General features: G+C 51.4%; 2 protein-coding genes across 9 annotated transcripts; both read right to left on the bottom strand.

Annotated features, from left to right (window-relative positions):
• Positions 1-1552: 1552 nt before the first annotated feature.
• On the bottom strand, positions 1553-19809 carry GANAB (glucosidase, alpha; neutral AB). Of its 8 annotated transcripts, XM_006899821.1 has the most exons (26): positions 19751-19788; positions 17249-17259; positions 15951-16044; positions 15697-15805; positions 15382-15509; positions 11851-12030; positions 11391-11456; positions 10562-10635; positions 9911-9994; positions 9739-9835; positions 8478-8658; positions 7667-7820; positions 7249-7484; positions 7031-7157; positions 6855-6934; positions 6486-6629; positions 6267-6363; positions 5880-5981; positions 5477-5720; positions 3575-3639; positions 3322-3398; positions 3132-3206; positions 2253-2366; positions 2028-2140; positions 1793-1893; positions 1566-1675 (listed from the first exon to the last, which is right to left on the bottom strand). In XM_006899821.1, exons 1-26 carry the CDS (start codon positions 19786-19788, stop codon positions 1566-1568), a joined length of 2901 nt encoding a protein of 966 aa, XP_006899883.1. The 8 variants fall into 8 exon arrangements, with proteins under 8 accessions (XP_006899887.1, XP_006899889.1, XP_006899883.1 ...); XM_006899824.1 differs by lacking the exons at positions 11391-11456; positions 17249-17259 and adding an exon at positions 18897-18907; XM_006899823.1 differs by lacking the exon at positions 11391-11456.
• Positions 19810-20079: 270 nt separating this feature from the next.
• On the bottom strand, positions 20080-24990 carry INTS5 (integrator complex subunit 5). Its single transcript, XM_006899820.1, has 2 exons — positions 24863-24990; positions 20080-23210 (listed from the first exon to the last, which is right to left on the bottom strand). The coding sequence occupies exons 1-2, from the start codon at positions 24940-24942 to the stop codon at positions 20234-20236; spliced, it is 3057 nt and encodes a 1018-aa protein (XP_006899882.1). The 5' UTR covers positions 24943-24990; the 3' UTR covers positions 20080-20233.
• Between the last annotated feature and the right edge of the window lie 408 nt (positions 24991-25398).

Genomic DNA, 25398 nt, shown 5'->3' with positions numbered 1-25398 from the left:
GAGATGGGATGACACTGTGACTGTGGTAATCCTGCCAGATGTGTCAGGGATGGTGAGCTTGGCTCAGGATAGGGCAGGGTTCATTCAGAGCCACTGTTCATAAGGTTGATATGAATCTAGTTGACTTGATAGTATTTAACAACTAGGAGACAGTGGCACAATGGTTAAACACCAAACTTAGCCATGAACTGTAAAGTGGTTGTTGTGTCCTATGCAGTGACCTCATCCAACAGTGCCCCTTACAGTTTAGCTTGCTAGTTTGCAGTCTTTATGGAAGATGACCACCAGGTCTCTCCCCTGTGGAAAGGCTGGGGGTGGAGGGTTCAACCTGCCCACCTTTTGGTTAACAGCTGAGTGCTTACCCACTGCACCTCCAGGGCCTAGGAAGCCCTGTGAGGGCAGATCTACTCAGTCCTAGGGGGTCACCACGCATCAAATAGACGGTACCTAATTAAAACCCCATGATCTTGCTGGGCTCCTCTATGAAAGCCTGAGCAAGGTGCGTGTGCTCATCTTGGGAGGCAGTAAGGTTTACACTAAAGTCAAACGTTCTGGGGTTTCAGGTTCTGTGGCTCAGGCCAGAACTAGACTCCAGACACCTGACAGTGTGTGGTTTATCTCTTTATTGTTTCTCCTTTTATCAAAACTTGTCGCAGCTGGGGGCAAGAGGAAGTAAAAAAAATTCCCACAAATTATTCCCTCCCTCATCCCACTGTTCCCACCCGCCCACCCCTACCCAGAGCTCTGGGCCAACCCTGGGCACACATGATCAACTCCCCCCACCCTCAGCCTTCTCCCAGCAATAAATACAGATGACCGTGATTCAATGAAACCACAACTGATTTCTCCATCTTGAATGCCCCCCTCAAGGGGACAAGAAGGGGACAAAAGAAGTTTAATGTCCATCCCTGCTGAAGGAGGAACAGAAACTTCTTTCCCCCAAGGGACAGAAGAGGTAGAACTGCCCCTGTCAGAACTACAGCAGCTCTCGAAGGAACAGGGGAGGAGAGGGTGGGAAGAGGGGTGTTCTCTGGCAGCCTCGCTCCTTTGATCCATTCATCCCTTACCAGGTAAGGGTGGTCCCAGTGTATCGGTAGGGCAGTAAACGGAGAGGGCTGACAAGGAAGAGAAAGGAGGGAGAAACCCAAGGAGGGTCAGCACTTCAGTGGGGAAGAAAGGAGAGGAACCCGACACACACTGACCTCATCTTCAAAAAAAAGGCAACACACAGAGGCGTGAGTGAAGGGTCTGGAGAAGGCCATCAGGGCCCCCACCCAAGGGAAAAGGAGGGGACGCGAGGGCCCTGTGGTCCCCAGGTCTTCACAGATGATGAGCTCCAGTTAGAGCAAAAAGATGCTGGGGGTGAAGGAAAAAGGCCTGGTGTCAGGGGAGCAGGTCAGGAGGCTGCAGGAGCAATCTGGAGCCCAGGGACAGCCCTCTCATCCTGCCCAAATGTTGGGAGAATCTGGGTTTTGGGTTAAGAAGGGTCAACTCTGGGAGGGTCAAACACCAAGGCAGAAGGAAGAGTAACCAGCACAGTACCCCTCCCCGCAAGAGCCCTCAGGTTATCGCAGGTGAATGCTCCAGTCAGATGCCACATTGACGCCAGGTTTGCGCAAGGTCAACACAGAGGTCTCAGGATCATGGTGGAAGGACAAACGGCTTTCGGGAGATCCTGGAGTGAAAGAGGAGCGCCCTAGTTAGAACAGCGGTGTGCCTCGTCACCTGCCAGCCATCCAGCCATCTGCCACAGTCGAGACCACCCCAACCCTGGGCCAGCCCACTCACGTACCTTTCGTCTGCAGAACCACGGCTGCTGGCTTTCCAGCCCCTATTATCACCACCCGCTCGATCCAGATTGGCGTCTCAAAGTGGCCTTTGGGGTCTGCTGAGCTGCAAGAAGCAAAAGCAGATGCCCATCAGAAGTGTCAGCGCCAAAGGAAGAAAGGAGAAAGGGCTGGACGTGAAGGGGAACTTGGTGAACTGTGAGCAGCAGAGGCTCCCAAGGAAAAGGGGCTCCCCATTACCTGGAGACGAGCGTGTTGCCGGAGAACGAGAACCGCCGCAGCAAGAACTCGTTGCGAGTTTGATAGTTAAACGTGTGTCCGTCATCCAGGAAGAGCTCTCCTTGGGCCGTACCCTGGGCAGGAAAGGAAACATTAAAAGTCTGAGCACAAGAGGAAAACTGGGACAGCCCTGAAGACAGAGGCCTGAGGAGGATGGCTGAGGCGGCTCCCTGCCCCGAAAGTCACCTGAGAACTGAGTGCGACGAAGAGAGTGATGGGGTCTTCCTTCATACAGTCCGCCGAGCGGCGCACACGCATCCACCGAGGCACAATCGTCCCGCCACGCTGGAACACGGGCACCTAGGGCAGGAAGCGGGGCGAAGTCACTCCCTCACTTCCTGGGCCAACCCTGGGTGTCTCAAGGGTCTTTTGCCCATCTGTGTCCATCCATGTCCCGTAAAGCTGTGGTCAGATGCCATCGGGTCAACTATAGCTCACAGGGACGCTAGTCAACAGACGGCATCCTCAAGCCATCTTGCGCCATCGTCTCAATTTCTACCACCCTTGAGCCCATTGCTGCAGTTAATCCATCTCTCTGAGTGCTTCCTCTCTCGCCAACCTTCCACTTTTTTGCTTTTAATTATTATTTGTGTGTGTACCGTCCAATTGGATCCGACTGGTACAGAAGGAGATTGACCCTCCTTCTCCAGTAGAACATCTGGTGGGTTCGAACCACAAATCTCTGGGGCTGCAGTGCAGCTTCTTGCCACTAGGCCACCAGGGCTCCCCCAACCTTCTACTTTTTACAGCAGCACGTCTTTTTCTTTTTCTCAAAGGCCGTATTTCTTTTACTTTTTTTTCCTTGTTGTGTACCACTGAATTGGATCTGACTGGCATAGGAGGAGAGTGCCCTCCTTCTCCAGTGGACCATTTGGTGGATTTGAACCACACGCCTGCCTTTGTGATTGCAGTGCAGCTTCTTGCCACTAGACCACCAGAGCTCCCTCATGACATCTTTTACCAAGGGCTAACAGGTGCCATGTTACTGTCCCCTCAGATAGTGACCTCTCCCCTCTAGGCACCTACATGCAAAAGGAGCTGGCAGACAGGACCCAGTGTACTCACAGTGCTTAGAGTCACAGGCATGTACAGAGTCTGGGGACCATGATGCTTCTGGTAGCTGTGAATGTCGTACCACACCTGTGGGTGGCAGAAGAGTGAGCTGCTGTAACACTTGGTCACTCAGTGCACAGGTCTCCTTCCTATCCTGTCTGCTCACCATGATCTCTCCTCGCTCTACCCTCCCTGAACTTACCTCCCCTTGGCCAGGGAGATAGATTTGCACACCATGGGCACCAGCATCAGATACAGGGTGAACCAGCAACGCGTCACCTAAAACACACCAGGACATGATTCACTGAATGGAGGAGGGACTGGCCCCCTGACCACAGTGCCTTGTGCCAGCCTCCCTTCCTCCCTCCTTGGGCACATACATACAGACTCCTCTCCACACGTGCTTATTCGTCTCCAGCCCCAACCCAGCCCCCCACCGTCCTCCCAATTCTCACCAAGCATGAACTGATCATCTATACTGAAGGTGGTCACATCCTGAGGATACTGTACCCACAGAGGTCTGAGAAAGAAACAAGAAAGAGACTTGCTGTTTTGGCAGAAGTTCAAGAGGCTCCCCAAAGAACTAGTGATAAGAGCAGCACGGGGACAGGACCCAGGAGCTCACAGGCAGACGGCCCAGCAGGTGTCAAGCCTCAGCTGTGCAAAGTGACTCTGGTCTTGTCACCAGACTTCCTAACTCACCGTCCCATATCTTCTGAGGGAAGAGAAGCTGCACAACAGCGTTCTAGCATCCTGCTTCCACACAGCATCAGCTGGCAGGGAGCAGGAGTGGAGGGGTTCAGTCCCTTCACCTTCAGATCCCACCTCTCCCTCTCGCTCTCCTTCCGCACCCAAGACACTGGCTTTTCCTGAGACACACTGGCTTTTTTCTCCTCTAGAACCAAGCATTTCCAGAAGGGTTTTTGTGGCTGCTAACTCCTCTGCTTTGAATGTTTTTCCAAGAGATCACACAGGTCGACCGCCACAATGTTCAGATCCCTGCTCTTACTGTCCCCTCTGAGCCCTTTGGTAAGCACATAATCCCATCACCCCTTTTTATTTCCTTACAACAGCTTGTCACTACTTGCAATTTTTTAATACATGTATTTGTTTCCATGCTCGTCTGTCTTCCTCACTAGGTAAGTTCCAGAAGAACAGGAAACCTGCTTGTCTTCTTTTAGGTCTCTAACACAGTGATGACTAATGCCTGGCACAGCAGGTAAGCACCTGATAAATGCTTACAGCTATAATTTGTTCTTACTACCTCCTTCACTCTTCCCCCCCCCCTTTTTTTCCTCCTTCACTCTTGATCTTGACTGACAAGATCCATGTCACAGTGACTGCAGAAATGAAGTCAAGTACATTAGAAATGGTGAGGTTGGCTCAGGATAGAGCAAGGTTCACAGCCACTGTTCACAGGGTCACTATCAAGTTGTGGACAGCTGTGGTGTGAAGAGATTAGTGTTCAAAAAGGTTTCCTAGCCATTGAAACTCACTTTGCCAAGGTGATGTGCTAGAATATGCAGACAGGGCGAGTGAGCCTATCAATAAGGGGACCAGCTGGTCTTGCCATTAAATTTAGTGGATCCAGCAGCAGCAGAGTCTCACCACCAGGAAAGGAGAAGCAGGCACACAGTGAGTGCCCTTCAGGACCAGAAATTCTTGTTCCAAGACTTCAGCAGCAGCCAAAGCAGAGGCCCAGAGACCCCACATGAGACACAGCAGACTTTGGGACTGCTGCCCACCAAGGATTGAGAGCTAAGAGCCTTTGCTCCAGTTTATTAGACATGTGGGTTGAGGGGAAGCCAAAATTGGCAGGACTGAGAACTTTGTAACACTGGCCTGAAAGCTAAAAGGTTCAAAGTTGAGGCACCTGCAAGCAGATTTCGTCCTGACTGTATTCTGCTAATAACATGAATTACAGCTATTGAATTAGATTTTGGACCCAGTAAACCAGTAATATTGGTGATGAGTAGAAAGAGATGTGGGGGGGTGTCTGACCTCATGGGAATTGGTTTTATTGCTGATGGGGATGATTCCCCTTAGAGGAGTAAAGTTTGGATACAGCTGTTCCCACACGGCCCTTGCTCTTTCTACAACATAACCTCACATAACATTAATGCTGACTGCAGAGCTCTGTGGTTTGATACCAGCTGCACTGCTAACCCAAAGGTCAGTGTCTTGGACCCCCACTCCCCCAGCTGCTCTGCAGGAGAAAGATGGAAAGTTTCCTCCTGGAAAGATTTACAGCCTTGGAAACCCAACGGGGGTCACCATCAATCAGAATTAACACAGCGGGACTCCGATTGCCCAAGCCAGCTCAGCCTATCCCACGCAGACCTAACTGTTAGCCTCACCTCATGGAAGGAATCCCTTCACGATGGGACTGATACAGGAGAGTGTACCAGAAGGGCAGGAAAGAGTATCGCTGGTTCAAGGCGTCACGGATGATATCATGGTACTGAGATGGTAACAGCCACGGCTCTCGTCGCCCCGTGTCTAAGTGGGCATGTGCCCGGAAGAATGGCTGGTAGGCACCCATCTGGTACCAGCGCACAAGCAGCTCTGGCTCCGGGTTTTTGAAGAAGCCACCCACATCCGCTGGAAGAATGGAGAAGGAAGCAGGCTGGATAAAGAGGGTAAAGACAGGATGCTGCCTGAGGGGCTTCCCAAAGCCCCACCCTGGACTCGGCTCTCTCTCCTCACATACCTTGCCCCTTTCCCACAAAACCAACACAAAAATTTCCTCCTCCTTCTCACCCCCACAGAAGGCAAGTCCCACCAGCCCCAAGCTGAGACACATAGGGATAGAGATCTTCAAATGGCCCCACTCAGCAGCATTGTCTCCTGTCCACACAGCTCCTGAAGAAGAAAAGAGTAGGAGTTTACAAATAGTGGAAGGGACCAGCATCTTATGGAACCAACTTCTCTGAGCTGTCTCATCTACAGTGGGGGCCCTGCCAAATCTCAAGGACATCTGAACGGGCCCGGGGCGTCCCACTGCTTGGTCCCCAGCTGGGAAGATTGCTCTGTGCCACGCTTAGTGGACTGCAGTGCGTGTGGCCTTGTCTGAACCCAGCAAAGCTCTATGGCTCCTCCAATCTGGCTTTCATATCCACTGCCAGAACCCCAACATCAAAATCTTACCAAAGCGTTGGGAGCCAGCGAAGAAAGCCCTGCTCAGGACAAAAGGACGCTCGATGCCCCCAGAGCGCTGCACCAGCCCATCAGCAGTTGCCATGTGCTGGGTGGGAGAGGAGACAGGAGGTGCAGTGAGACTCAGAGCCAGCTGTCAGCTGCAGCCTCGGCCTCTGGGCTCGGGCTTCTGTCTTACCTTGCATCAAGCCTCCCCTCCCAGCTCCTCACCACATAGAAGCCGTAGATGTTATGCACGTCCCGGTGCTCCCAGCCTCCATAATGCTGGGCATCCTTGAGCATAGTGACCTCAGGGCCATTGAAGACAGACGGTTCATTCATGTCATTCCAGACATAGAGGTTGGGAGCTGAGCCCTGGGAATACAAGGCAGAAAGTAGAGACAGGACAGCGGGGATGACAACAGTCAGTGTCAGAGCAGAGAGCTTTTAGAGTGGTCTAAAAGGGCCCGTATCTCAAAGCCCTCCTAACTCATCCAGGCTGCCAGGAACCTCAGAAGCAAAGCAGAGTCACCAAGCGGAGGAGCAGAATGGGAGGGACAGTGGGGGGTGGGGTGGAGGATGAATCCCGATTCTTCCTACCTCGTAATTGTCAAAGCTGAACATGTTAGCCCACCAGGCCCTCATCGTGGGATTAGTGAAGTCAGGGTAGCCGGCTGAACCTGGAAGACGGGAAGGTGGTTATGAAGGAGCAACACAGCCATCACATGATCTCCCTCGGTCCCCTAAAGCCTCTCCCTGACTTCAGGGCTACCCACCTGGCCAGCACCAGCCCTCATAGTCAGAGCCGTCTCGGGTTTTCACATACAGCCCCAGGTTCCGCAGTTCTTCGTGCACCCGGTAGCCAGAGTCCACCTTGATGTGGGGGTCCACAATGGTGACCAGCTGAAGGCAGACATGTGAATGGTCAGAGAACTCTGAAGATCGCACGTCCCAGGCTCACCCAGAGAAGACTGGTCGTGCTGCAGCCCCTTACCTTCCGCCTCTTGGAGGCCAACTGCTTAAGCATTGTGAGAGGGTGGGGGAAGCGGCTGGGGTCCCAGGTGAAGTACCGCTTTCCATCAGCATGTTCAATGTCCAGCCAGATGACATCACAGGGAAGGTTGTGGTCATCAAAGCCCTGATCAACTTCCAGCACGTCAGCCTCATCTCGATAGTTCCAGCGGCTCTGGTGGTAGCCGAGGGAGAAGAGCGGAGGCAATGCCTGGGTCCCTGCGGGTTCAGCGAGGGTCGGGGTCACAACAGGGGTTGGGCCCAACCAGAGATGAAGGGAGGCTTGTAAACTAGAGGGAGGCTGAAAAGTTGAAAAATCAGGCTGGTACAGAGCACGTCTGCAAATGCAGTGTCTCTCCTCCCAAGAAGCTGCCAGCTGACCCCGTGAAGCCACCACACACCTGTGAGGCTGGCGTACTGCCGGAAGACATCGGTGACTGTGGGCCCCAGCAGCAGGAAGACATCGATGATCCCACTCTCCGACATCCAGCGAACATCCGTCTGCGGAGTTTCCCCAGAGCCCTGCAGATAGTCCAGCATCTTCCCAAACAGGGTCTGCAGGAACCAGAGAGAAGCCGGTCTCACTTCCAACCCCAGGACGAAAGCAGTGTCCTCCTCTCACACCTGGTTCCTGCGAGTCATTCTGGTCTGAGATTTAATGTTGCCTCCTCAGAGAGGATTTGTCTGACCACAGACTAGAACAGTACCTCACCACAGCCACCATGAGACTCTAATTTCTGTGTCAGACAGTCTAGTTTCTGGGTGAGACTGTCTGATTTCTGGGTGAGACTATCTAGTTTCTGTGTGAGCACTTTGCTGTTTCTGTTCACCACTGAGGCAAGTCTGATTTACAGCAATCCTTTAAGGTAGTTAAGAGGCACCCTGTATGTGGGGTCTGTAACCTTGATGGGAGCAAATCAGCTTGTTCTCTCCCTCGGAGCTGCTGATGGGTTCAGACACTAAACCACTGTGTGGCCAGGGCTGATAGCCCTTAGCACCTCTGAAATCATCTTGCCTGGTACCTATCCTACTCCGACATTCCTAGCATTTAGACAAGTGCCCAGCACACAACGCACACTCAACAAAAGATGTACTGAAAACCCAGGACACCCCAGTCCAGAGGGAAACACCTTCTGAGGGTGTGGCCTGGGGCCCCCCTTCCAAGCCTTAGCACTCACGTGTCTCTGTCTCCCCGATGCTGCGAGCTCTCACCTTGCCCGCTGTATTGGAGGATATGTCGACCCAGGTCTCTGCAGCGTTGAGCCAGAAGATGCCCAGGTCCCGCTGAGGGTTGTGTGCCAGGAGCACAGGCACAGAGCCGTACAGGGCCATGGGGTTGTACAGCTCATACTGGAACACATCCAAATTGTAGAGGCGATACGGCTCCCCTCCCCTGCAGGCAGACAGGCAGACCTGGGCTTCATGACTGACCCTGGGCTACAGCGCCAAGGACACCCCCACACACCAGACCCAGGGAATGAAGGCTAGTGGTTGGTCCTTGGGTCTTTTCTCAGACTGTTATGATCACCTAAGTTGATCTGTTGTTGCTGTTTTTGTTAGTATGTGCCAAAGAGCTGCTTGTGACTCATAACGACCCTATGTACTTAAGCTCTGAACTCTGCTATTGGCTATCCTGAGCCAATTTCATCATCTCCGACAGACCTAATCCCATTTCTCCAGTCACTGAGTCAATCCATCTCCTCCTGGGTCTTCCTCTCCTATGCTGTCCCTCCATCTTTCCAAGCATTATGTCCCTCTCCAAGGATTGTTTCTGCCTGGCCATGTTTCCAAAGCATATGAGACAGCTTTAAAATCCTTGCCTCCAGGAAGCAGCTTGGTTTCACCTTCTCCAGGACAGAGCTGTCTGTTCTCCTGGCAGTCCACGGTATGCTCAACACTCTTCTCCAGCACTACAACTCCACAGCATCAATTCTTCTTCTATCATTCTTAGTTACTGTGCAACTCTCGTATGCACAGCAAGTAATTGCAAAGACCATGGTCTAGATTAGGCACACCTTAGTCTCCAGACTGACATAACTGCTCTTCAGTACTCGAGATCGGTCCCTGACAGACTTTCCAAATGCAATCCATGTTTTGATCTCCTGACTGCTGGCGCCAAGCGTGTTGACTGTGGAACCAAACAAACTGAAATCAATCTCTTTACCATCTATCACGAAGCTGCCAACTGCCCCAGTGGTGAGAATCTTTGCCTTCTTGATGTTGAGCATCAATCCATATTGAAGACTATAGTCCTTGACCTTCTGTAGCAAACATCTCAGGTCCTCCTCAGTTTTAGCACTAAAGGTCGTGTCATTTGCATAACACAGACTGTTGATGAGTCTTCCTGCATCTGTGATGCCACATTCCTCCTCCTGCTTTTTTGGGGGTATCCAATCTCCATGCTCATCCTCCCACAGCTTCCACTTCTCCCCACCTCCCTGCCTCCAGAGCCTGATGTCCTTTTGAGACTCACTCGGTGACCTTCAGCCTCAGATTGTCCGCATGCTCAGGAATCCCATATACGTGTTCCATTCCCGGCAGTGAGAAATCCAAACCGACAGACGTGGGCCCTGGAAGGGAAAGCAGGCAAGTTCAAGCGTGTCTGCAGGGCAGAGCCTCCGTCCCGTCCGTGCCCAGTTGCGCACCATACGGCTTGCTGTCAGAGTGAGTTTTGAATGTCTCTTCCCAGGCTCCTGGTTCATCTTTCTCCTCTTTCTCCTGGGTCTCCTCTGCCTATGAAGAGAATAAAGAGCTTCTACCGTATCATACCAAAAGACAATGCTTCTCCCAAGTGCTTCATACACATGGCTTAAGGAAGAAGAGTGAACCGATGCCTCTGAACTGCAGTGCTAATAAAGAATAGTGACTACCCCATGGACTGCCAAACCCCAACAAACCCGCCTTGGGAGAAACGAACCCAGTGTGCTTCTCAGAGGCAAGAACGGTGAGGCTCTATCTCATACAATGAGGGCATGGACCCCTGGAAAAGGACGTCATGTGTGCAAAAGGACAGGGTCCATGAAGCAAAGGGAGACCTTAACATGATGGACTGACACAGGGACGCCAACGCTGGATTTGAGCACAGCAGAGACTGCGAGGATGGCATGAGGTCTTCCCCTGCTGCACACAGGATCACTGTGCACTGGGCTACTCCCAGCAACCCTATCCTCCCCCAGTTCCCCTGTCACGCCCCCCTCCCAAATCCTATCCTGATGGTAAGAGTAAAGTGAAGTTTCTTGTGGGCCTTCCCCTCCACCCTCCCAACCAATCCGATCCAATTGTCCACCCCCTCCGACTTGCCTTGTCAACATCCCCAGGTGTGTCCTCGGGCTGGGCCCCATCACCCTCAGCTGTGTCTTTTGATCCTTGCCTGGAAGGTAGGAGAGCTGTCTGCTCCAATCCAGAGGGGGCAGGGACGAGGGGCTAGTGGAAGGAGGGGTAGGGGATAGAGAGCCAAGGGTCCAAAGGAACGAAGGCATTGGAGAAAGGGACTAAATGTTAAAGCAGGAAGAGGAGACCCCAGAGAGCAGATGCGTAAAGGATGGGAAGAGAAATGAGAAAGGGAAATGAGGATAAAATGCCGAGAGATGCCTTCCACACAGAGGCCCAAATCGCCAGCCTCTGCCAGCATCCCAAATGACAGGCAGGATGGTCCAGGGAATTTGGGACGCCAGCCCTGGCTCTGACGCCACCATGAGAGTCTGGCTCCAACCGCTCTCTAAGGACCTCAGCTTCCTGGCCTGATAGCAAAGTTTTGCAAAAGCAACTGGTCAAAGCAGGGCCTACAAATATGCACAGGGGCTCAAACGAAATGTTCTGTCAAAGAACACGTTCAAGGGCAGCTGGCAAGCCTCAGTCACACCCCAGCCAAGGGCCAGGCAGCTTCTATACCCTTTGGCAAAGCAAGAGGCTCCTTCTGTTTCTCAAGGACTTCCAATATTTTATCTTCCTTCTCCCAGGGATGCTCTCAGCTGGGGAGCAGGGCCCAGAGGCCACACAGCACACAGCTGGGGAATGATAGTGAGTGAAGGAAGGGCAGGAGATCCAGGTAACTTCCCCTGAGGGCCAGTGTGAAGGGTGGGTGAGGGCAGAGGAACAGATACAGTACCAGTGGTAATGATTTACCTAGAGAAAAGGTTCTTGATCTTATCCCATACGCTACCGAGCGTGACACTAACTTTATCCGAGAAACTGGGGCAGGAGGAGATGGGTAGGGAAGGGGAAAGGAGGCACAAAACCAACACAAAAACAGAAACATAAAAGTGAGTTTCAGTCGACAAACTTCCAGAGATGGGGAAAACAGAAACCAAAAAATAAAACAAAAAAGCAAGAAAATACATCTGGGAAATGTGATGACATGAGAGGGGAAGAGGGAGTGGCAAGCCTAGGCAGGTCTCCCAGAGGTGATGCCCACGGTGCAGCTCAGGGACAAAGCGACTGCTTCCTGGTCTGTACATGAAGTGGAGAGACCAAGCCAGGTCCAGCTCCTGCCAGCCCTACACCCCTACTGGCTACTGCCTCCCAGACCCACAAAAGCCCTACACTCTTCACGCCAAGTTCCCTGAAGTCGCAACCCTGTACTCACGAGACCCTGGGGGCCCGCTGGTGTTCCAAGTCCAGGAGTCCCCGAGCATTGACGCTGAGCAGCAGGCTGCGGTCCTCCAGCAGGTCAAGGCGGAACGGGCGTGCTGTCAAGATGATCGTGTAGGGCCCCTCAGCCACTGTCAGCTCCACACTGTTGTCGTCTCGGCCAGAGACGGAAAGCCTGGCAGAGATCAAACACCCCCTTGAGGTCCTGTGGGTCTGCAGAGCTACAGAGCCTCCTAGCCACTCACGGGCCCATTACACTCCAACCTCTGCCTTCAAGTCAATTTCCCATCTCCCAGGACTTCCAAGACTGTGAACCTTTACGCAAGCAGAGTGGCTGGCAAGTTCGAACTATCTCCTCTCAGCTAACCACCATGACTTCTACACCACGAACCAATATTGATTCTAGACAGATCATGAATTAAAAAGTTAAAGCAGAGACAAATATGAAATGTTAAAAGACAAACCAATGCTTTTCTGATCTTAATGAGTGTGGTGCTGGAGAAGAGTACTGAACATACGATGGGCCATCAAGAAAACAAGTATGTCTGTCTTGGAGGGGGTGAAACCAAGTTTCTCCTTGGAGACTAGGATTTTAAAGCTCTGTCTCGCATACTTTGGACACATGACCTGGAGAGACCAGTCCTCAGAGAAGGACATTCTTGAAAGGGTGGAGGGACAGCACAAGAGAGATGAAATGGATTGACAGGGTAACTAGGGAAGGGGGATTAGGTGTGTCAGAGTCAGTGAGAGTGGTTCAGGACAGGGCAGCGTTTAGAGCTATTGTACACAGGGTTGCTATGAGTTGCAGGCAATTCAACAGCACGTAACAACAACAATAATGTAAAAAGAGTTACTCAGACAAGACACAGAAAATACTGACTATAAAGCTTATGGACACATCTGACTACATTAAAATCAAGCATCTCTATTTGTCAAAAGAGAGCTCTGATGGCTTAGTGGTTAGGAACTGCGATTAGGTCAAAAGCATGCAGTTCAAATCCACCAGCTGCTCCATGGGAGAAAGATGAGCAATCTCTTTCCATGCAACTTACGTCTCTGAACAGCCACTGGAGGATCAGCTATGAGTTGGTTCCAACTCGACAGCATATAATAACAACATTCATCGTTATCTCCAGATTATCAAAACTAAGAAAGGCCCATTACACTCCAACCTCTGCCTTCAAGTCAATTTCCCATCTCCCAGGACTTCCAAGACTGTGAACCTTTACACAAGCAGAGTGGCCGGCAGGGTTGGAGTGCACAGGAGCCTAAGCGGACGTGGATGAGAGCATGTAACAGCAGCGAGATGAGACAAAACTTAAGAAAGGCAGAGTGAATGAGACTTGTGTTAGCAAGAATGCAGGAAAACCGGCTGCAGCATGTACAAGAACTCTCATCCCCGTCATTTTCTATAAATCGAAAGATAACTCAAGTTTGCCGTTTGTTTTTTTCTACCCCTTAAATATTCAACTACAAAGTAAGAAAGTAATCTATAATACAAAAAAAGTGTATGTAATACATATAGTAAAGAATTACTATGATTATTTAATGAACTAACAAACAATAAGCAAAGAACATCCTAAAGAGAAAAACGGACGTAAACTGTGTACTACCATCTGACTGGAGCCATGGGCTCAAGTGTGTCAGAGATTGTGAAGATGGCACAGGATGGGACACGGTTCAGATTTATTGATCACAGGGCTGCTATGGGCTGTACTGGACTTTAAGGGTCCTAACCACCACCACCACCACCACCACCATTTTACAGAATAATAAAGCAAAATTACCAACTTTTGAAGGAATTTTCAAGCTCATTAATAAATTTTAAAAAAAGTCAAAGGGAGCTCTGGCAAGAGGCTCCATTGGCAAGAAGCTGCATTGCAATTGTGGAGGTGCGCACTCCAAATCCACCAGATGCTCTTCTGGAAGAGGAGGGGCAATCTCTTCCTGTGCCATGTGGATCCCATTCGATGGTACACAACAACAACAACAACAAAAAAAACCTGACATTATAATCAACCAGATGCTTTGGTGGAGGAGAGGCAATCTCCTCCTGTGCCAGTGGGATCCAATTCAATGGTACACAACAGGAAAAAAAAAAAACAAACAATCAAGCCAAGATTATCATGGAATACCATTTTATATTAATGCTACTAACAAAAATGAAGTCCAATGTACAAGTGCTGGAGAGGATGCAATTGATGAGATAATTTATAAATTGCTGGTAAAGGTAGAAACTGTTATGACCACTCTGGCATTATATTGGGAAGCAAAATCAATCATTCCCAACCCAGATGCTTATCAACATGGAAATGGTTAAAGAAAGGTGACACTATTACACAGCAATAAAACTCACTTGTAGTCAAGTGTATAAACATAAAGTTTAAGAGCTGTTATCATGGGCAGGCAGAAGTAGGGGCAGCAGGACTCCAGGCTTAGAGGAAGAGGACACTGAGCTTCTAGTAACAAACTGTAATTCACATTCATTGAGTGTGAGTGTGTGACTTGACTCTGACGCCCAGTAACCCAGCAGGACAGAGTAAACTGTCTCACAAGATTTCCAACATCATCAATCTCTATAGAAGCAGGCTGCCTAATTGTCTCCCATGGAGCAGAAGGTAGCTTCAAACCACTGACCTTTTGATTAGCAGTCAAGCACTTTAAGTACTGTGCTACCAGGGCTCCTGATCTTTTGTCAAGGATGACAGTTCAATAACATCTGTAACATAATTAATGTGACTGAACATCTGTAACATAATTAAAGTGACTGAAGTGCGGTACATGTCAAATGTTTTGTTACCTATATATTTTCCACAATTTTAAGGGGGAGGAGGAAGAATGAACTAGAGATACATTTAACAGAGTTAAAGTTACATGAAAATCTCAGAGGATCACAGTCACCAAAAATACTCCCTCTGTAAAGTTTAAAGCAAAGAAAATCATGAAATTTATTGACAAGCATGTATATACACGTGCCTAAACATGAGCATGTGCACACATACACAATAGGATTGTGAGAACCAAAAAAGGTAATTGTAAAACTTCAGAATGGCAACCATCTCTGGGGAAGTCGCAGCACAGGATGGTGAGGAACAGAGGGCTGAGGTGAATGAGGGCTATGTTAATCTAAGAATCTGATCAATTCTATCTTGAATATCTGAGAGACAATAGAAGGAAGGAGTGAGAGAGGAATAAAAGGAAAAAAACAAAAAGAAACAAAAACCCAAAGAGACTGTTCCTGGAGGGTAAGACTGCATTTGCTGTTTGGAGGGCAGACTGTGCCCTGTGAATTTGGTCTTGTACAGCCAGCACCCAGTCCAGGCCTGGCACAGCGTGGAAGTATCACCTATTTGCTGAATGAATGAAGAAAGAGAGTAAAAGAGAAAATAAAAACAGAGAAAGAGATGGAGAAAGGAAAAGGAGGGTAACGAGGTCGTAGTCAGACATGCCTTAATGTGGAAAGAAAATGCAATGAGACACTGGGGAAGAGGTCAAGGAGCCACCGATGTTTCTCGGAGGCCTGTACCTGGCTGTGGGAGGATCAGCCACCAACACATCTGACACGCGGTATCGGGGCCGCCGGGGCTCCAGCTCATCAATCCGGATCCGAGTCATGTTCTTCTGAAGGCCCTGGAGCTCCAGCACCAGCAACACCTGTGGGGACCAGAGGTTTGGATCTAGAGGAAAGAGGTTTCACCATGGAATGCTCTCCCAATCCAATCTTTCCTGAGTGGTGGTCTCCCAAATAAAAGTCCCAAGATTAGGCTACAGGTCTCCCCTTCCTAAACCATCTCTCAACCAGTTCCCCATCCCCACCAGACTCTCCTTTGTCTCCCCTGACCTTGGTGACCTCGTTGATCAAATGGACCGTGAGGCCATCGGGACCAAGCTTCAGAGAGTCTAGCAAAGCTCGGTATGGAGAGAGGCCTGGCCGTACGCTCCGCTGCCGCCTGCCAAGGTGAATAGTTCAAAAGTTAGGTGAGAAGCATATCACAATGTCCCTCTTATCACCCACATTATCTGCAGACATTTGACCTGCCACAATACCTCCCACATTACCCAAGCTGCCACCCTACCCTCCAAGAAATATCATACTTGCAGAAGGAACTCTCTTCACACGTCTTAAAGTTACTTCTATCTACAGCAAAGGCAATTCCCAGGCAGACTCCTAAGCAAACCAGTACCAAACCTGGATGGAACCTACGATGGAAAAGAACAAAGATGCAATGGTCAGCACGGAATCAGGAAGGACCCCAGCGTCACAGGGAACGGTCTCTTCCTGCCAAAGACCTAGAAGAGCACTCAGGAAATAGGGGAGAAAGATGGAGATCCCATCACACAGAGAAGAGGACAGAATGAACACGCACCAAGGGTAGACCTGACAGTCAAGTTTACTCCCATCTCCCTCCAGAAGGCAGCAAAAATGGACAAAGGATCTTAGGCCTTCAGAGGCCTTGGTATTGATGCTGGTTACATCAGCCTCTCTCAGGAAAGGAACTGAAAGTCTCAGTCTCCAGGGAAATGGTGGGACCATGTGTGCGGAACAAAGCAAATACATCACTCCACAGGCAAGGCATCCTTGAAACCAGTTAGAAATTCAGCGGACAGGCTCTCAGCTAGCCTGCCAGTCAGCTGTGAGGGTCTTAACCCCTAGCACTCTAGGCATCTTGCTCTTTTACCTTTAAAATCTTCACTACCATCACTACTTACATTTCAGGAGAACAATATTGAGCCTCAATAGACCCTCAGGGACCTGACAATGGGCTTCACAGCCCTACTTTTCAGCTCTGCCTGCAGTTTCTAAGAGTATTAAGCCAGATAGTAATCTGGCTCCTATGCACTCAAATATTCTGACTTAATTGGTCGTAAGTGGGAATCTGGAATCAGTGTTTCCTAAAGGCTCCTTACACAATTTTTTTTTTATATTTTATTTTTATTATTGTTTGTATGTGTACCGTCAAATCGAATCTGACTGGTACAGGAGGAAACTGTCCCTCCTTCTCCAGCAGAGCATCTGGTGGATTCGAACTGCACACCTCTAGGATTGCAGTGCAGCTTCTTGCCGCTAGGCCACCAGAGCTCCCTTCCCTTACACAATTCTAAGGCACAACCAGGGTGCAGAACCCTTTCTTCCCGTGGTCCACTCTGTATGTACATACACGTACATCTTCCTTTCTTTGGCTGTTTTTATGGTGAGCCCAAAGTTGAGTTTCCCCCTTTAATGGGAAAATGGTGGATAAACTCATCTAAGATCAAGCTGTTTATACAAGATGAGACAAAAAAATTCAGCTCTGCTTGACTCCAGTCACCATCTAGTAAAACATGATCCGTAACACAGGATACTAGCCACGAACAGGATTTACAGGGTCAGCCTCACTGAGAACCAAGATGACTACTCCAAACGCTCACTTGCCCAACATACTACCTAGTGACCAGCAAGCCTACTGCCATGGATCCCAAGTCACAGTGACCCTACAGAACAGTGAAGAACCAACCCAAGGCTTTCACTCTTACAGAGGAGACTGCTTCAAATTTCACTTTTAGAGCAGTTGGCAAATTCAAAGCACTGGAACCTAATGCTTAATCCACTGTGCCATAAGGGCTCCTAAATGACAAAGGACTAAAAAGACAAAAGCAAACAACTGCTGCCATCACTTCAACTCTGGCCCTTAGCAACCTCATGGTGTCAAAGTAGAGCATAGCTCCACTGGACCTGATTTCTCAGAAGAAAAATTACCAGGCCTTAGTTTGAAAAATACACTCATCCATCCTTACACAAGAACTCTCAAATTTTAGTTTCTCTTAAGGATCACCTGCATGCTTATCCCATGGAGATTCCAAAACTCCAGGAATACCTTCTCTGTGAGCCCAATGCGCGCGGTCCAGGGGAACAGTCTGAGAGAGAGTCTGAGGCAAGAAAAGCAAAACCCACCCAAAAACCAAGTCACTTCTTTTTATTTTTTTAAATTTATTTTATTTTATTATTTTTGTGTATGTGTGTACCGTCAAATTGGATCTGACAGGTACAGAAGGAGATTGTCCCTCCTTCCCCGGCAGAGCATCTGGTGGATTCGAACCGTGCGCCTCTGGGATTGCAGTACAGCTTCTTGCCACTAGGCCACCAGAGTTCCCCTCAAGTCACTTTTAAGCAGCAGAACTTTGCAAGCTGCTAAATGGACAACTAAGAATAAAGCCACCAAGTCAATTCTAATTCATCCCAAACATAAAAGGTAGAGAACTGCCCCATAAATACATCTTTACATGTGTACACTGTCTCAGCTTTCTCCTATGCAGCAGCTGGGGGGTTTGAACTGCAGCCCGTTTCATTAGATGGGGCTCAACCCACTGTAGCACCAAGGCTGCTACTAGAAACCTTATCCAGCATTTGCCTCATAGCTGCCCGATTTTTTGTTTTGTACCATCCAGTAGGAACCAAACCACAGCTGACCCTCCAGAGGCAGGAAACTCATGCGAGGAAAGGGTTTATTGTTCTCCCATGAAGCAGCTGGTGGATTCAAACCACATGCCTTTGGGAATTGCAATGCAGCTTCTGAGAACATAGTTACGTCCTCCAGTTCTTGAAGGATGTGCAATGTCCCCAATCATGCTACATAGAAAAGCGAGGCAAATGCTAGAGATGAGGATTTAACAGGTCAAGCAGAAATAAGCACTAAAAACACACACGAAAATAGGATTTAAAAAAAAAAACCAAACCAAAAACACAAGGCATTAAAAACCCCCACAAAAACCCAACAAGGCATGTGGCCAGCTGCTAAAAGGTGGCAGGGCCTCTAAGCCATTGGTCCCCTGTCCATCGGCCCAAAGTAGCATGCACTCAGTTACTGTTAGTTGCTACTACTATTCTGATTCCTAGTAATGCTACCCATAACAAAACACTGCATGGTTCTGCCACACAGCCACTGCTACCTATGGCTGCAAGCCCCTGCTTCAATTATAAGTATCTGGACAATGTGTGACTAGGGGAGACGCCAATGAGGATAGGATTTCTATGAAATCGTCCTGTTGGAAGACCCTAGAAACTCAGGTATGCCCTGAACACCCTCCGCCAAGAGGTGACCTCAAGTCTGAGATAGCCCCAGGGCAAGTGAACTGTTTATTGTTTCAGATCATAAACTTCCAGAGAGCTGAGTTTTATAGGCTTCTTCACTGCTTCCGACAGCACACGCCTCTCCCAAGCCCAGGACATCCGTTAGGTGCCGGTAAACGCTGCCCGGTGCCAGAGAAGTGACTCGAATCTTCAGCAATGCTAACTTGAGAGCGAAGACCCACTAATTACAGTGCATTTGTGTGTCGGCAACATCATCTCGACAAAGAGCGGACTCAGTAAGTCCTGCCTCGGCCCTACCCACGACAGGGGACGTCTAACAAGCTAGGACTGGTGTCCACGTGAAGACCAGGGCAGGGCAGGGTCCGGGGTTCGGCGGGTGAGGGCGGGGGCGACCCGAATGCTGCAGGAGGAACTGCCGGCCGCGGGCTGCAGGGCCTCGGAGCAGCGGGCTGCGATCCTGGAGGTCGGGGCACGTCCTGTCCCCCGCCCCGGGGACCCGCGCACTGCAGGCGGGAGACCGCACCGAGGCTCGCCCTGAGTCGCCAGGAGGGCGGCGCCTGAGAGTGGCCACTGCAAGGCAAAGCGCTCGGGTGCGGCCTTCTTGAATCGCCAGGCTGAAAGGCCAGAGTCGCGGGGGCAAATGCCCCCAGCCCAGCGCCGCGCTGATCTACTGCGGGGAGGTTAGGGGCGCCTGGGGCCGCTTCAAGAAGGACAAAGGGCTCTTATTAGGCGGGAAGTAGCACAATCTCAGGAGGACACACAGAGAAGAGAGCTATGGGGCTAAGGGGGTCTAGGGACGTCTGGGGCGCGCTCCCGGGTTCCTCACCGCCTCCTACGCGCCACCACTGCCGCTACCGCCGCCATCTTGTGCCGGGTTTGCTCTTTGACCCCGGCCTTCCCCTCCCCCTGTACGCAGTGAGCCACGTATCATAGCGCCCACCCCTTCCGGCCTTCTGATTGGCCCGCCCAGAGGACCGCCCCGGCGCCGTGGCTTTGGCGGAGGGAGCGCTAAATGCCGGGCGGAGCTTTTGCCGCGGGGGGCGGAGCGTGCGGCCCGGGGAGGGGCTGCCCAGTGTCCCGAGCGCTGTCCAACTTTGCGCGATCTAACCATCAGACAGAGGAACTGGACGGTTTTGGGTTTGTGTGTTGTTTTTTTTTTCTCAACTTAGCAAATTTTATTTAGAAAAAAAGGTGGCAGAGGGGAGAAAAGTGACATATATCTCTTTGGGCCAGGGACTTCAAAACTACTACTTTTGTGGAGCACTTTTTCACTGCTCATCCTCCCTCAGCTCAGGAGCAAAGAGAAAGGCTAGGTGCCCTGCGGGAGGAGGGCAGGTGAGGGTTCCTGGAAACGCCCTGAGAAAAGGCCCAGCCGGTGGATGTTGCGGTGGAGGACACTATGCAGCACAGCCAGATGAGACCCACCGTCACCCCCACCCTCCCTGGAAAAGTCCCGGATGAAGCGGCCCCGCTCTGGCTGAAAGATGAATTTCTGGGGCAAGGGCCCATGCTCTCGGAGGAAGCTCCAGACGCTGAGCAGCAACAGGCGCACCTCAAACGGTGCCAGTTGGCTAAATACCTCGTGCATGTTGCCCAGGGCTGGTGGCAAGAGGCTCCCCTCGGCCATGACAGCTATCAAGGTGCAGGATGCCTCCAGCTGCCAGGGAGAGTGCGCAGTATCAGGGTGGCGGGAGGCTTCCCAGTGGCCCAAGAGGGCAGCCAGCAACCCGCGCAGAAGCACCGAGCAGTAGCACAGGGCTGGAGGGGCAGCTGCCACCAGCTTTAACAGCTCGAAGAGCAGGGGTTGCTCCCGGAAGCGCCGGCCAATGCGGAGATCCCGCTCCACCGTGGCTCGCGCGTGTTCCTCCGGGGGCCAGGCCAGCTCGGCACCAGCTGCGTCAGGACAGACGCTTTCCACCAGGGTCACTGCCACTGCTTTGGCTGCCTCTGGGCTCAGGGTGGGGGCCCCCCAGAAGTCCCCACCTTCCCTACCCCCAGGGGCACTACAGCAGTGCACCAGGAGGTTGAGAAGGCTCTGGGTATTATAGGTAACTTCTTGCTGATCCCTTGACTGGACAGACTTGGGAGGTTTTAGGCCACGGCCGATGACTCCAGCATGGAAAACTGACCAGATGCCTCCAGGTCCTGGCACAGCTGCAGTGTGCCGTCGGTTAGTGTCCAAAAGGGAGGCTGAAGCCAAGGAAGCCGAGACCACGGAGAAAGTCTCATTGTCCTCATCCACTTCCCCTCCGAACAGTTCTGTGTTGCCCTGATGTAAGGCTCCCTCAACCAGCAGCTGCAGGACAGCCTTGAGCCCCGCCGGGGAGGACTGAGAGAGGCGGGTGAGGAGCTGAGAGGCCGAGGCCACGCCTGGAGGCCCGTGCAGCCTCAGAGAAGCAAAGAAGCGATGCACCCCAGCCCTGACCAGGCCCAGGAGTTGGGAGGAGGATAGGGATTCTGGAGGGAAGGGACAAATGGCCAACAGAGAGGCAGCAGCTTCGGCTACTTCCTCCTCAGGATGTAGCAGGAGAGGAGCCAGATCGGACAGATGGGCTGAGGCTGACTCCCCAAAACGGGCTCCTAGGGCTGCAGGGCCCTCACCACCCTGCTGTTCCCACCCCACTAACAGTGCCAAGTTACGTAAGAACCGAGCTGTGAAGGGTGGCTGTAAAGTTCCTGCGTGTACCCGAGCCAGGCAGCTTCGGAAGGCCAGGGGCAAGAGGCCAGAGAGACTGACCACCAGGCCTGCATATAATTGCGTAGCCAAACTCAACTCTTCAGGACTTCGGGCCCGGCTCAGTAAATGGCCCAAGGCTTCAGGTCCACAGCTAGGCCGGGTATACACAGAGAGGAGGCCCAGGAGCTGGTGTTGCCAGAGGAAGCGCTTCCGTTCCAGTCGTAAGGTCTCGCTACACAGTTCTCCAACATGGTTCCTTAGAGCATCTAAAAATGGCACGGGGCGGGGTGGTGGAGGGGGGCCCAGCACCCCCTCCCCTGGAGATCCTCCTCGATGGTGCACCAGTTTCTGCAGATGCAGCAGCAGTAGTTGGATCAGCCGGTCACAGGCCTCGCGCACGGTGTCTGGTACGGCCAGGCCCTGGGTAGTGATGACTGAGGCAGGCATGGCTGTGTCCACCAAAAACTGCAGCAAGCGGTAGGCTCCTGCCCCAGAGGCCTGGCTCACCAAGTGCACGGCCAAGTTCAGCATGTTGTCCAGTTCTTCCCGAGGGAATCCCTGCAGGTGCTGTTGGAGCTGGCTCAGCACAGCTGGGGGCTTGAGGCAATCGACCAGCTCTCCTGAGACTGTCCCCAACAAAGCTGGTGACATCACTGCCAGCTGCAGTAGGAAAGGAACTGTGGCTTGAAGGGAAGGGTCCCCACTCCGGCCCCCAGTCCCACCAGCCAGGCTATCATGGAACATTCGCAGTAGCTCCCGCCGGATGCTATCTCCATGGCGGGAGGCTAGGTGCCCTAGGATGCCTACAACTGAGGCAATCTTGGGCACCCGTTTCTCCCCAGGGATGGCAGGAGATCCAGGGAAAGGGTCTGTAGAGGAGTTTTGAGAAATGCTTCCACCACTCCCACTAGCTCCACCTCCAGCCCCACTATGGACACAGAAGTCCTTGAGACCACAGGAAAGAACTCTGGATATGATGGTGCCAGGAAAAGAGGAGCCAATATGTGCCACGACCCAGTCAAAGTGAGGGGAATGCTGGACAGACGTATCCAACAAGGCATCCACACAGGCATCCGGACAGCTGCCGATGAGAGCCGAGAGGCACTGCACATAGATGTCCATCAACGTGCGCGTGGCCCGACAGCCCATCCATAGCTGCAGCAGTTCATTGAGAGACCCAGTGGCGTGGGGCACACGCTGGTGCTGGCCTGAGTATGTGCTGCTCAGCTGCCCCATGAGGTCAATGGACCACGCGCTAATCACAGGCGCCCAGGCTTTTGGGTTAGCCCGAATAAACTCCGACAGCACCTGCTGCACTTCCTGTACCACATCCTCTAGTCCGGGTCCTCCAGCAGGGACGTGGGAAGATGGGGGTGGGCGGAGATGCGGTGGGCCAGCCACAGGACTCTCATCCAGGGTAGCCAGATGGGCTCGGACGCTCTCATCAAAGACACCACGCAAGTGGTCAAGCACAGCAGCCCGAGCAGGTGGCAAAGATCGGAGCAGGAGAAGACCACAGCGGGCATGTTCTCGGGCTGAAAGCTGGTGGCCCAGAACAGGATCCACACCAGTAAGAAAAGCCTTGATTTCCTGAGACAGTTCCTGAGCACTGGAAGGAAGAGAAAGATGCTGTGAGACGTCAGGCAAGTTACATCCCTATCTGAGCTTGTTTCTTTATGCATGAAATACAACAGTATCTTCCTCATAAAATGTCCACCCTCGTTCACCTAATTAGCAGTAAACAGTAACTGCTATTTTTCTTTCAATAATACTAGCTCTTGCTCTAGTCCTGAAAACAAAAGCCCACATCCAAGTTAACAAGACCCTTGCCCCAAATTCTGAGCAAAATACCATCTTCCCTAGACCTCCTTAAAACCCCCTACAAAAAGGAACTGTCCTTGACTGCCCTGTCGCAATTTTGCCTGTGTGTGGTCAGTTGGCATTCCTCTCAGACCATGCAATAAATGCCTGTTTCTTGGAGGGTGGGGGGAAATACTAGCTCCTAGTGTGTGTCCCTTATTTTTAAGTACTTTATAGAACCTTCATTGTGATAACAACTCATTAAGGTAGAAACTACAATGATCCTGTTTTACAGATACAGAAACTGAGGTTAACACTAATAAACTCCAAGAGGGTAGGAACTACTTCTGTGCTCTTCACCAATGAATCCTTCTACTGAGGTGCCTGTCAGATGGGAAATGTTCAATTCACATTTGTTAAAATTACATATTTTGTATTTATATGTTTTTAAAATATATCTTGGGGAGCTCTGGTGGCCTAGAGGCAAGAAGCTGCGCTGCAATCCCAAAGGCACATAGTTCCAATCCACCAGTTGCTCTGCTGGAGACAGAAGGGCAAGCTCCCCCTGTGCCAATCTGATCTGATTGACAGTACATAACAAGAAAAAAAATAAGAAAAAGGTCTGCCTTGGCCTTTAAAAGAAAAAAAAAATACATCTCAACTTTACCTAAGTCCACCCCAATAATATGAGCACCCCTGGTTTCCGCTCTTCATGGCAATAGGATCTCGAACTTACTGAGGGTTCTGCTTCCCAGCACCTGTTAGTTCCTGCATTAGGGCGGCCTTCTGAACATCCTCACTTGGACTGCTCTAGTCAAGCACCTTCCCAGCAACTTCAAGGTGCAGGGAATCCGTCCTCAGGCACAGACAGAGCAATGCTTTCCAACTCCTCCCCAAACAGACGGGCTCAACCCTGAGATCTTGAAATCAGACAAAATCCTCTTCCCCTAATTACTGCCTTTTCTGATTAAAAAAAAAATCACCTCAACCACAACAACAAAACCTGCAAAAACAACATCGTATCCTCTAGAGGCTGGTGGAGTTGTGACAGTGCCGTTGCACTCTAGGTTTCTCCAAACACACAGGAAAAGGGGCGAGTCCCTGTTCAAGTGGCATGGAAACGGTGAAAGGCAGCAATGTGCGCGTTCTGGGGCCCGGCGTTTCGGATGTTCCCATAGAGTCGGGGGCCCTGGGCTCTAAAAGGGGCAGGCTAGCTGGGTTCGCAGGAGTTCTGATACCCTCGACTCTCGGGAGCGCGCTGGGCTCCAGGGAGGGCCAGCACAGAGGTGGTCTGGAGCCCGAAGTTTTTGTGGGGCAGTCCCTGAGGTCTGGGGAGACCCGATCGGGAATCCCTGAGAACCTTGACGCGAGTTCTGGAGGTGAGATCCGGATCTCTGCCCAGAAGGCTGGGGAGCGGCACCAGACCGCGTGGCGAGGGAAGGTGAAGGGAGCTCTGACTACCTGAGAGGCGCGGGACCGTGGGTGGCCGGGGTGGGCCCAGGAGGCCCCGGGGCCCCGGGAGGGTCACACAACGCGGACATCCCGGAGCCCGAGCCCGACCCCGAGGCGGGAGCGGCGGAGCGCAGGCGGCGCATGCGCGCTGACTTGAAGGCCCAAAGGAACTCGCGACGCGGCTTCTCGGGAAAACTCGTCCGGCGATGCCGGCGATCCTCGCACATTGGTTCCGCAGCGCCTTCGCAGGAGACACAGTGACGGCGACGCGCAAGCAGCGCAACTCCTTTTTCCAAGGGCCCGCTGACACGCAACTAACGCAAACTGCGGCCACTTAATGATCTTTCCCAAAGTAAAAAAAAAAAAAGCAAGCCCTGTTTTCAACTCAAGCTTTTAGGAAAAGAAGCACTAGGAAACATTTGAAACAATAAATTGAGACACTGTAAAAACCAACGAAAGGTGGGGAGAAAGGAGAAAAGAGGCTGAAAGGTGAGAAAATGCAGAAGAGGGAGAGAGAGAGGGAAAACAGCCAGCCAGATGGAGAT

Source organism: Elephantulus edwardii, unplaced genomic scaffold (assembly GCF_000299155.1).
Source record: "Elephantulus edwardii isolate Elephantulus edwardi_28Jun2011 unplaced genomic scaffold, EleEdw1.0 scaffold00268, whole genome shotgun sequence".
NCBI lineage: Eukaryota > Metazoa > Chordata > Mammalia > Macroscelidea > Macroscelididae > Elephantulus > Elephantulus edwardii.
The sequence above is the reverse complement of the archived record's forward strand: the minus strand, read 5'-3'. Positions and strand labels throughout refer to the sequence as shown.

Coding starts and splice junctions, on each gene's coding strand:
- GANAB (XM_006899821.1), bottom strand. CDS start 19,788: ATGGCGGCGGTAGCGGCAGTGGTGGCGCGTAGGAGGCG. Junction 6,630..6,854: donor TCAGCTTTGACAATTACGAG/GTAGGAAGAATC, acceptor TTGTATTCCCAG/GGCTCAGCTCCCAACCTCTA. Junction 2,367..3,131: donor TGCCTGTGACTCTAAGCACT/GTGAGTACACTG, acceptor TTCCTGCCCTAG/GTGCCCGTGTTCCAGCGTGG.
- INTS5 (XM_006899820.1), bottom strand. CDS start 24,942: ATGTCCGCGTTGTGTGACCCTCCCGGGGCCCCGGGGCCTCCTGGGCCC. Junction 23,211..24,862: donor CACGGTCCCGCGCCTCTCAG/GTAGTCAGAGCT, acceptor TCTTCCTTCCAG/TGCTCAGGAACTGTCTCAGG.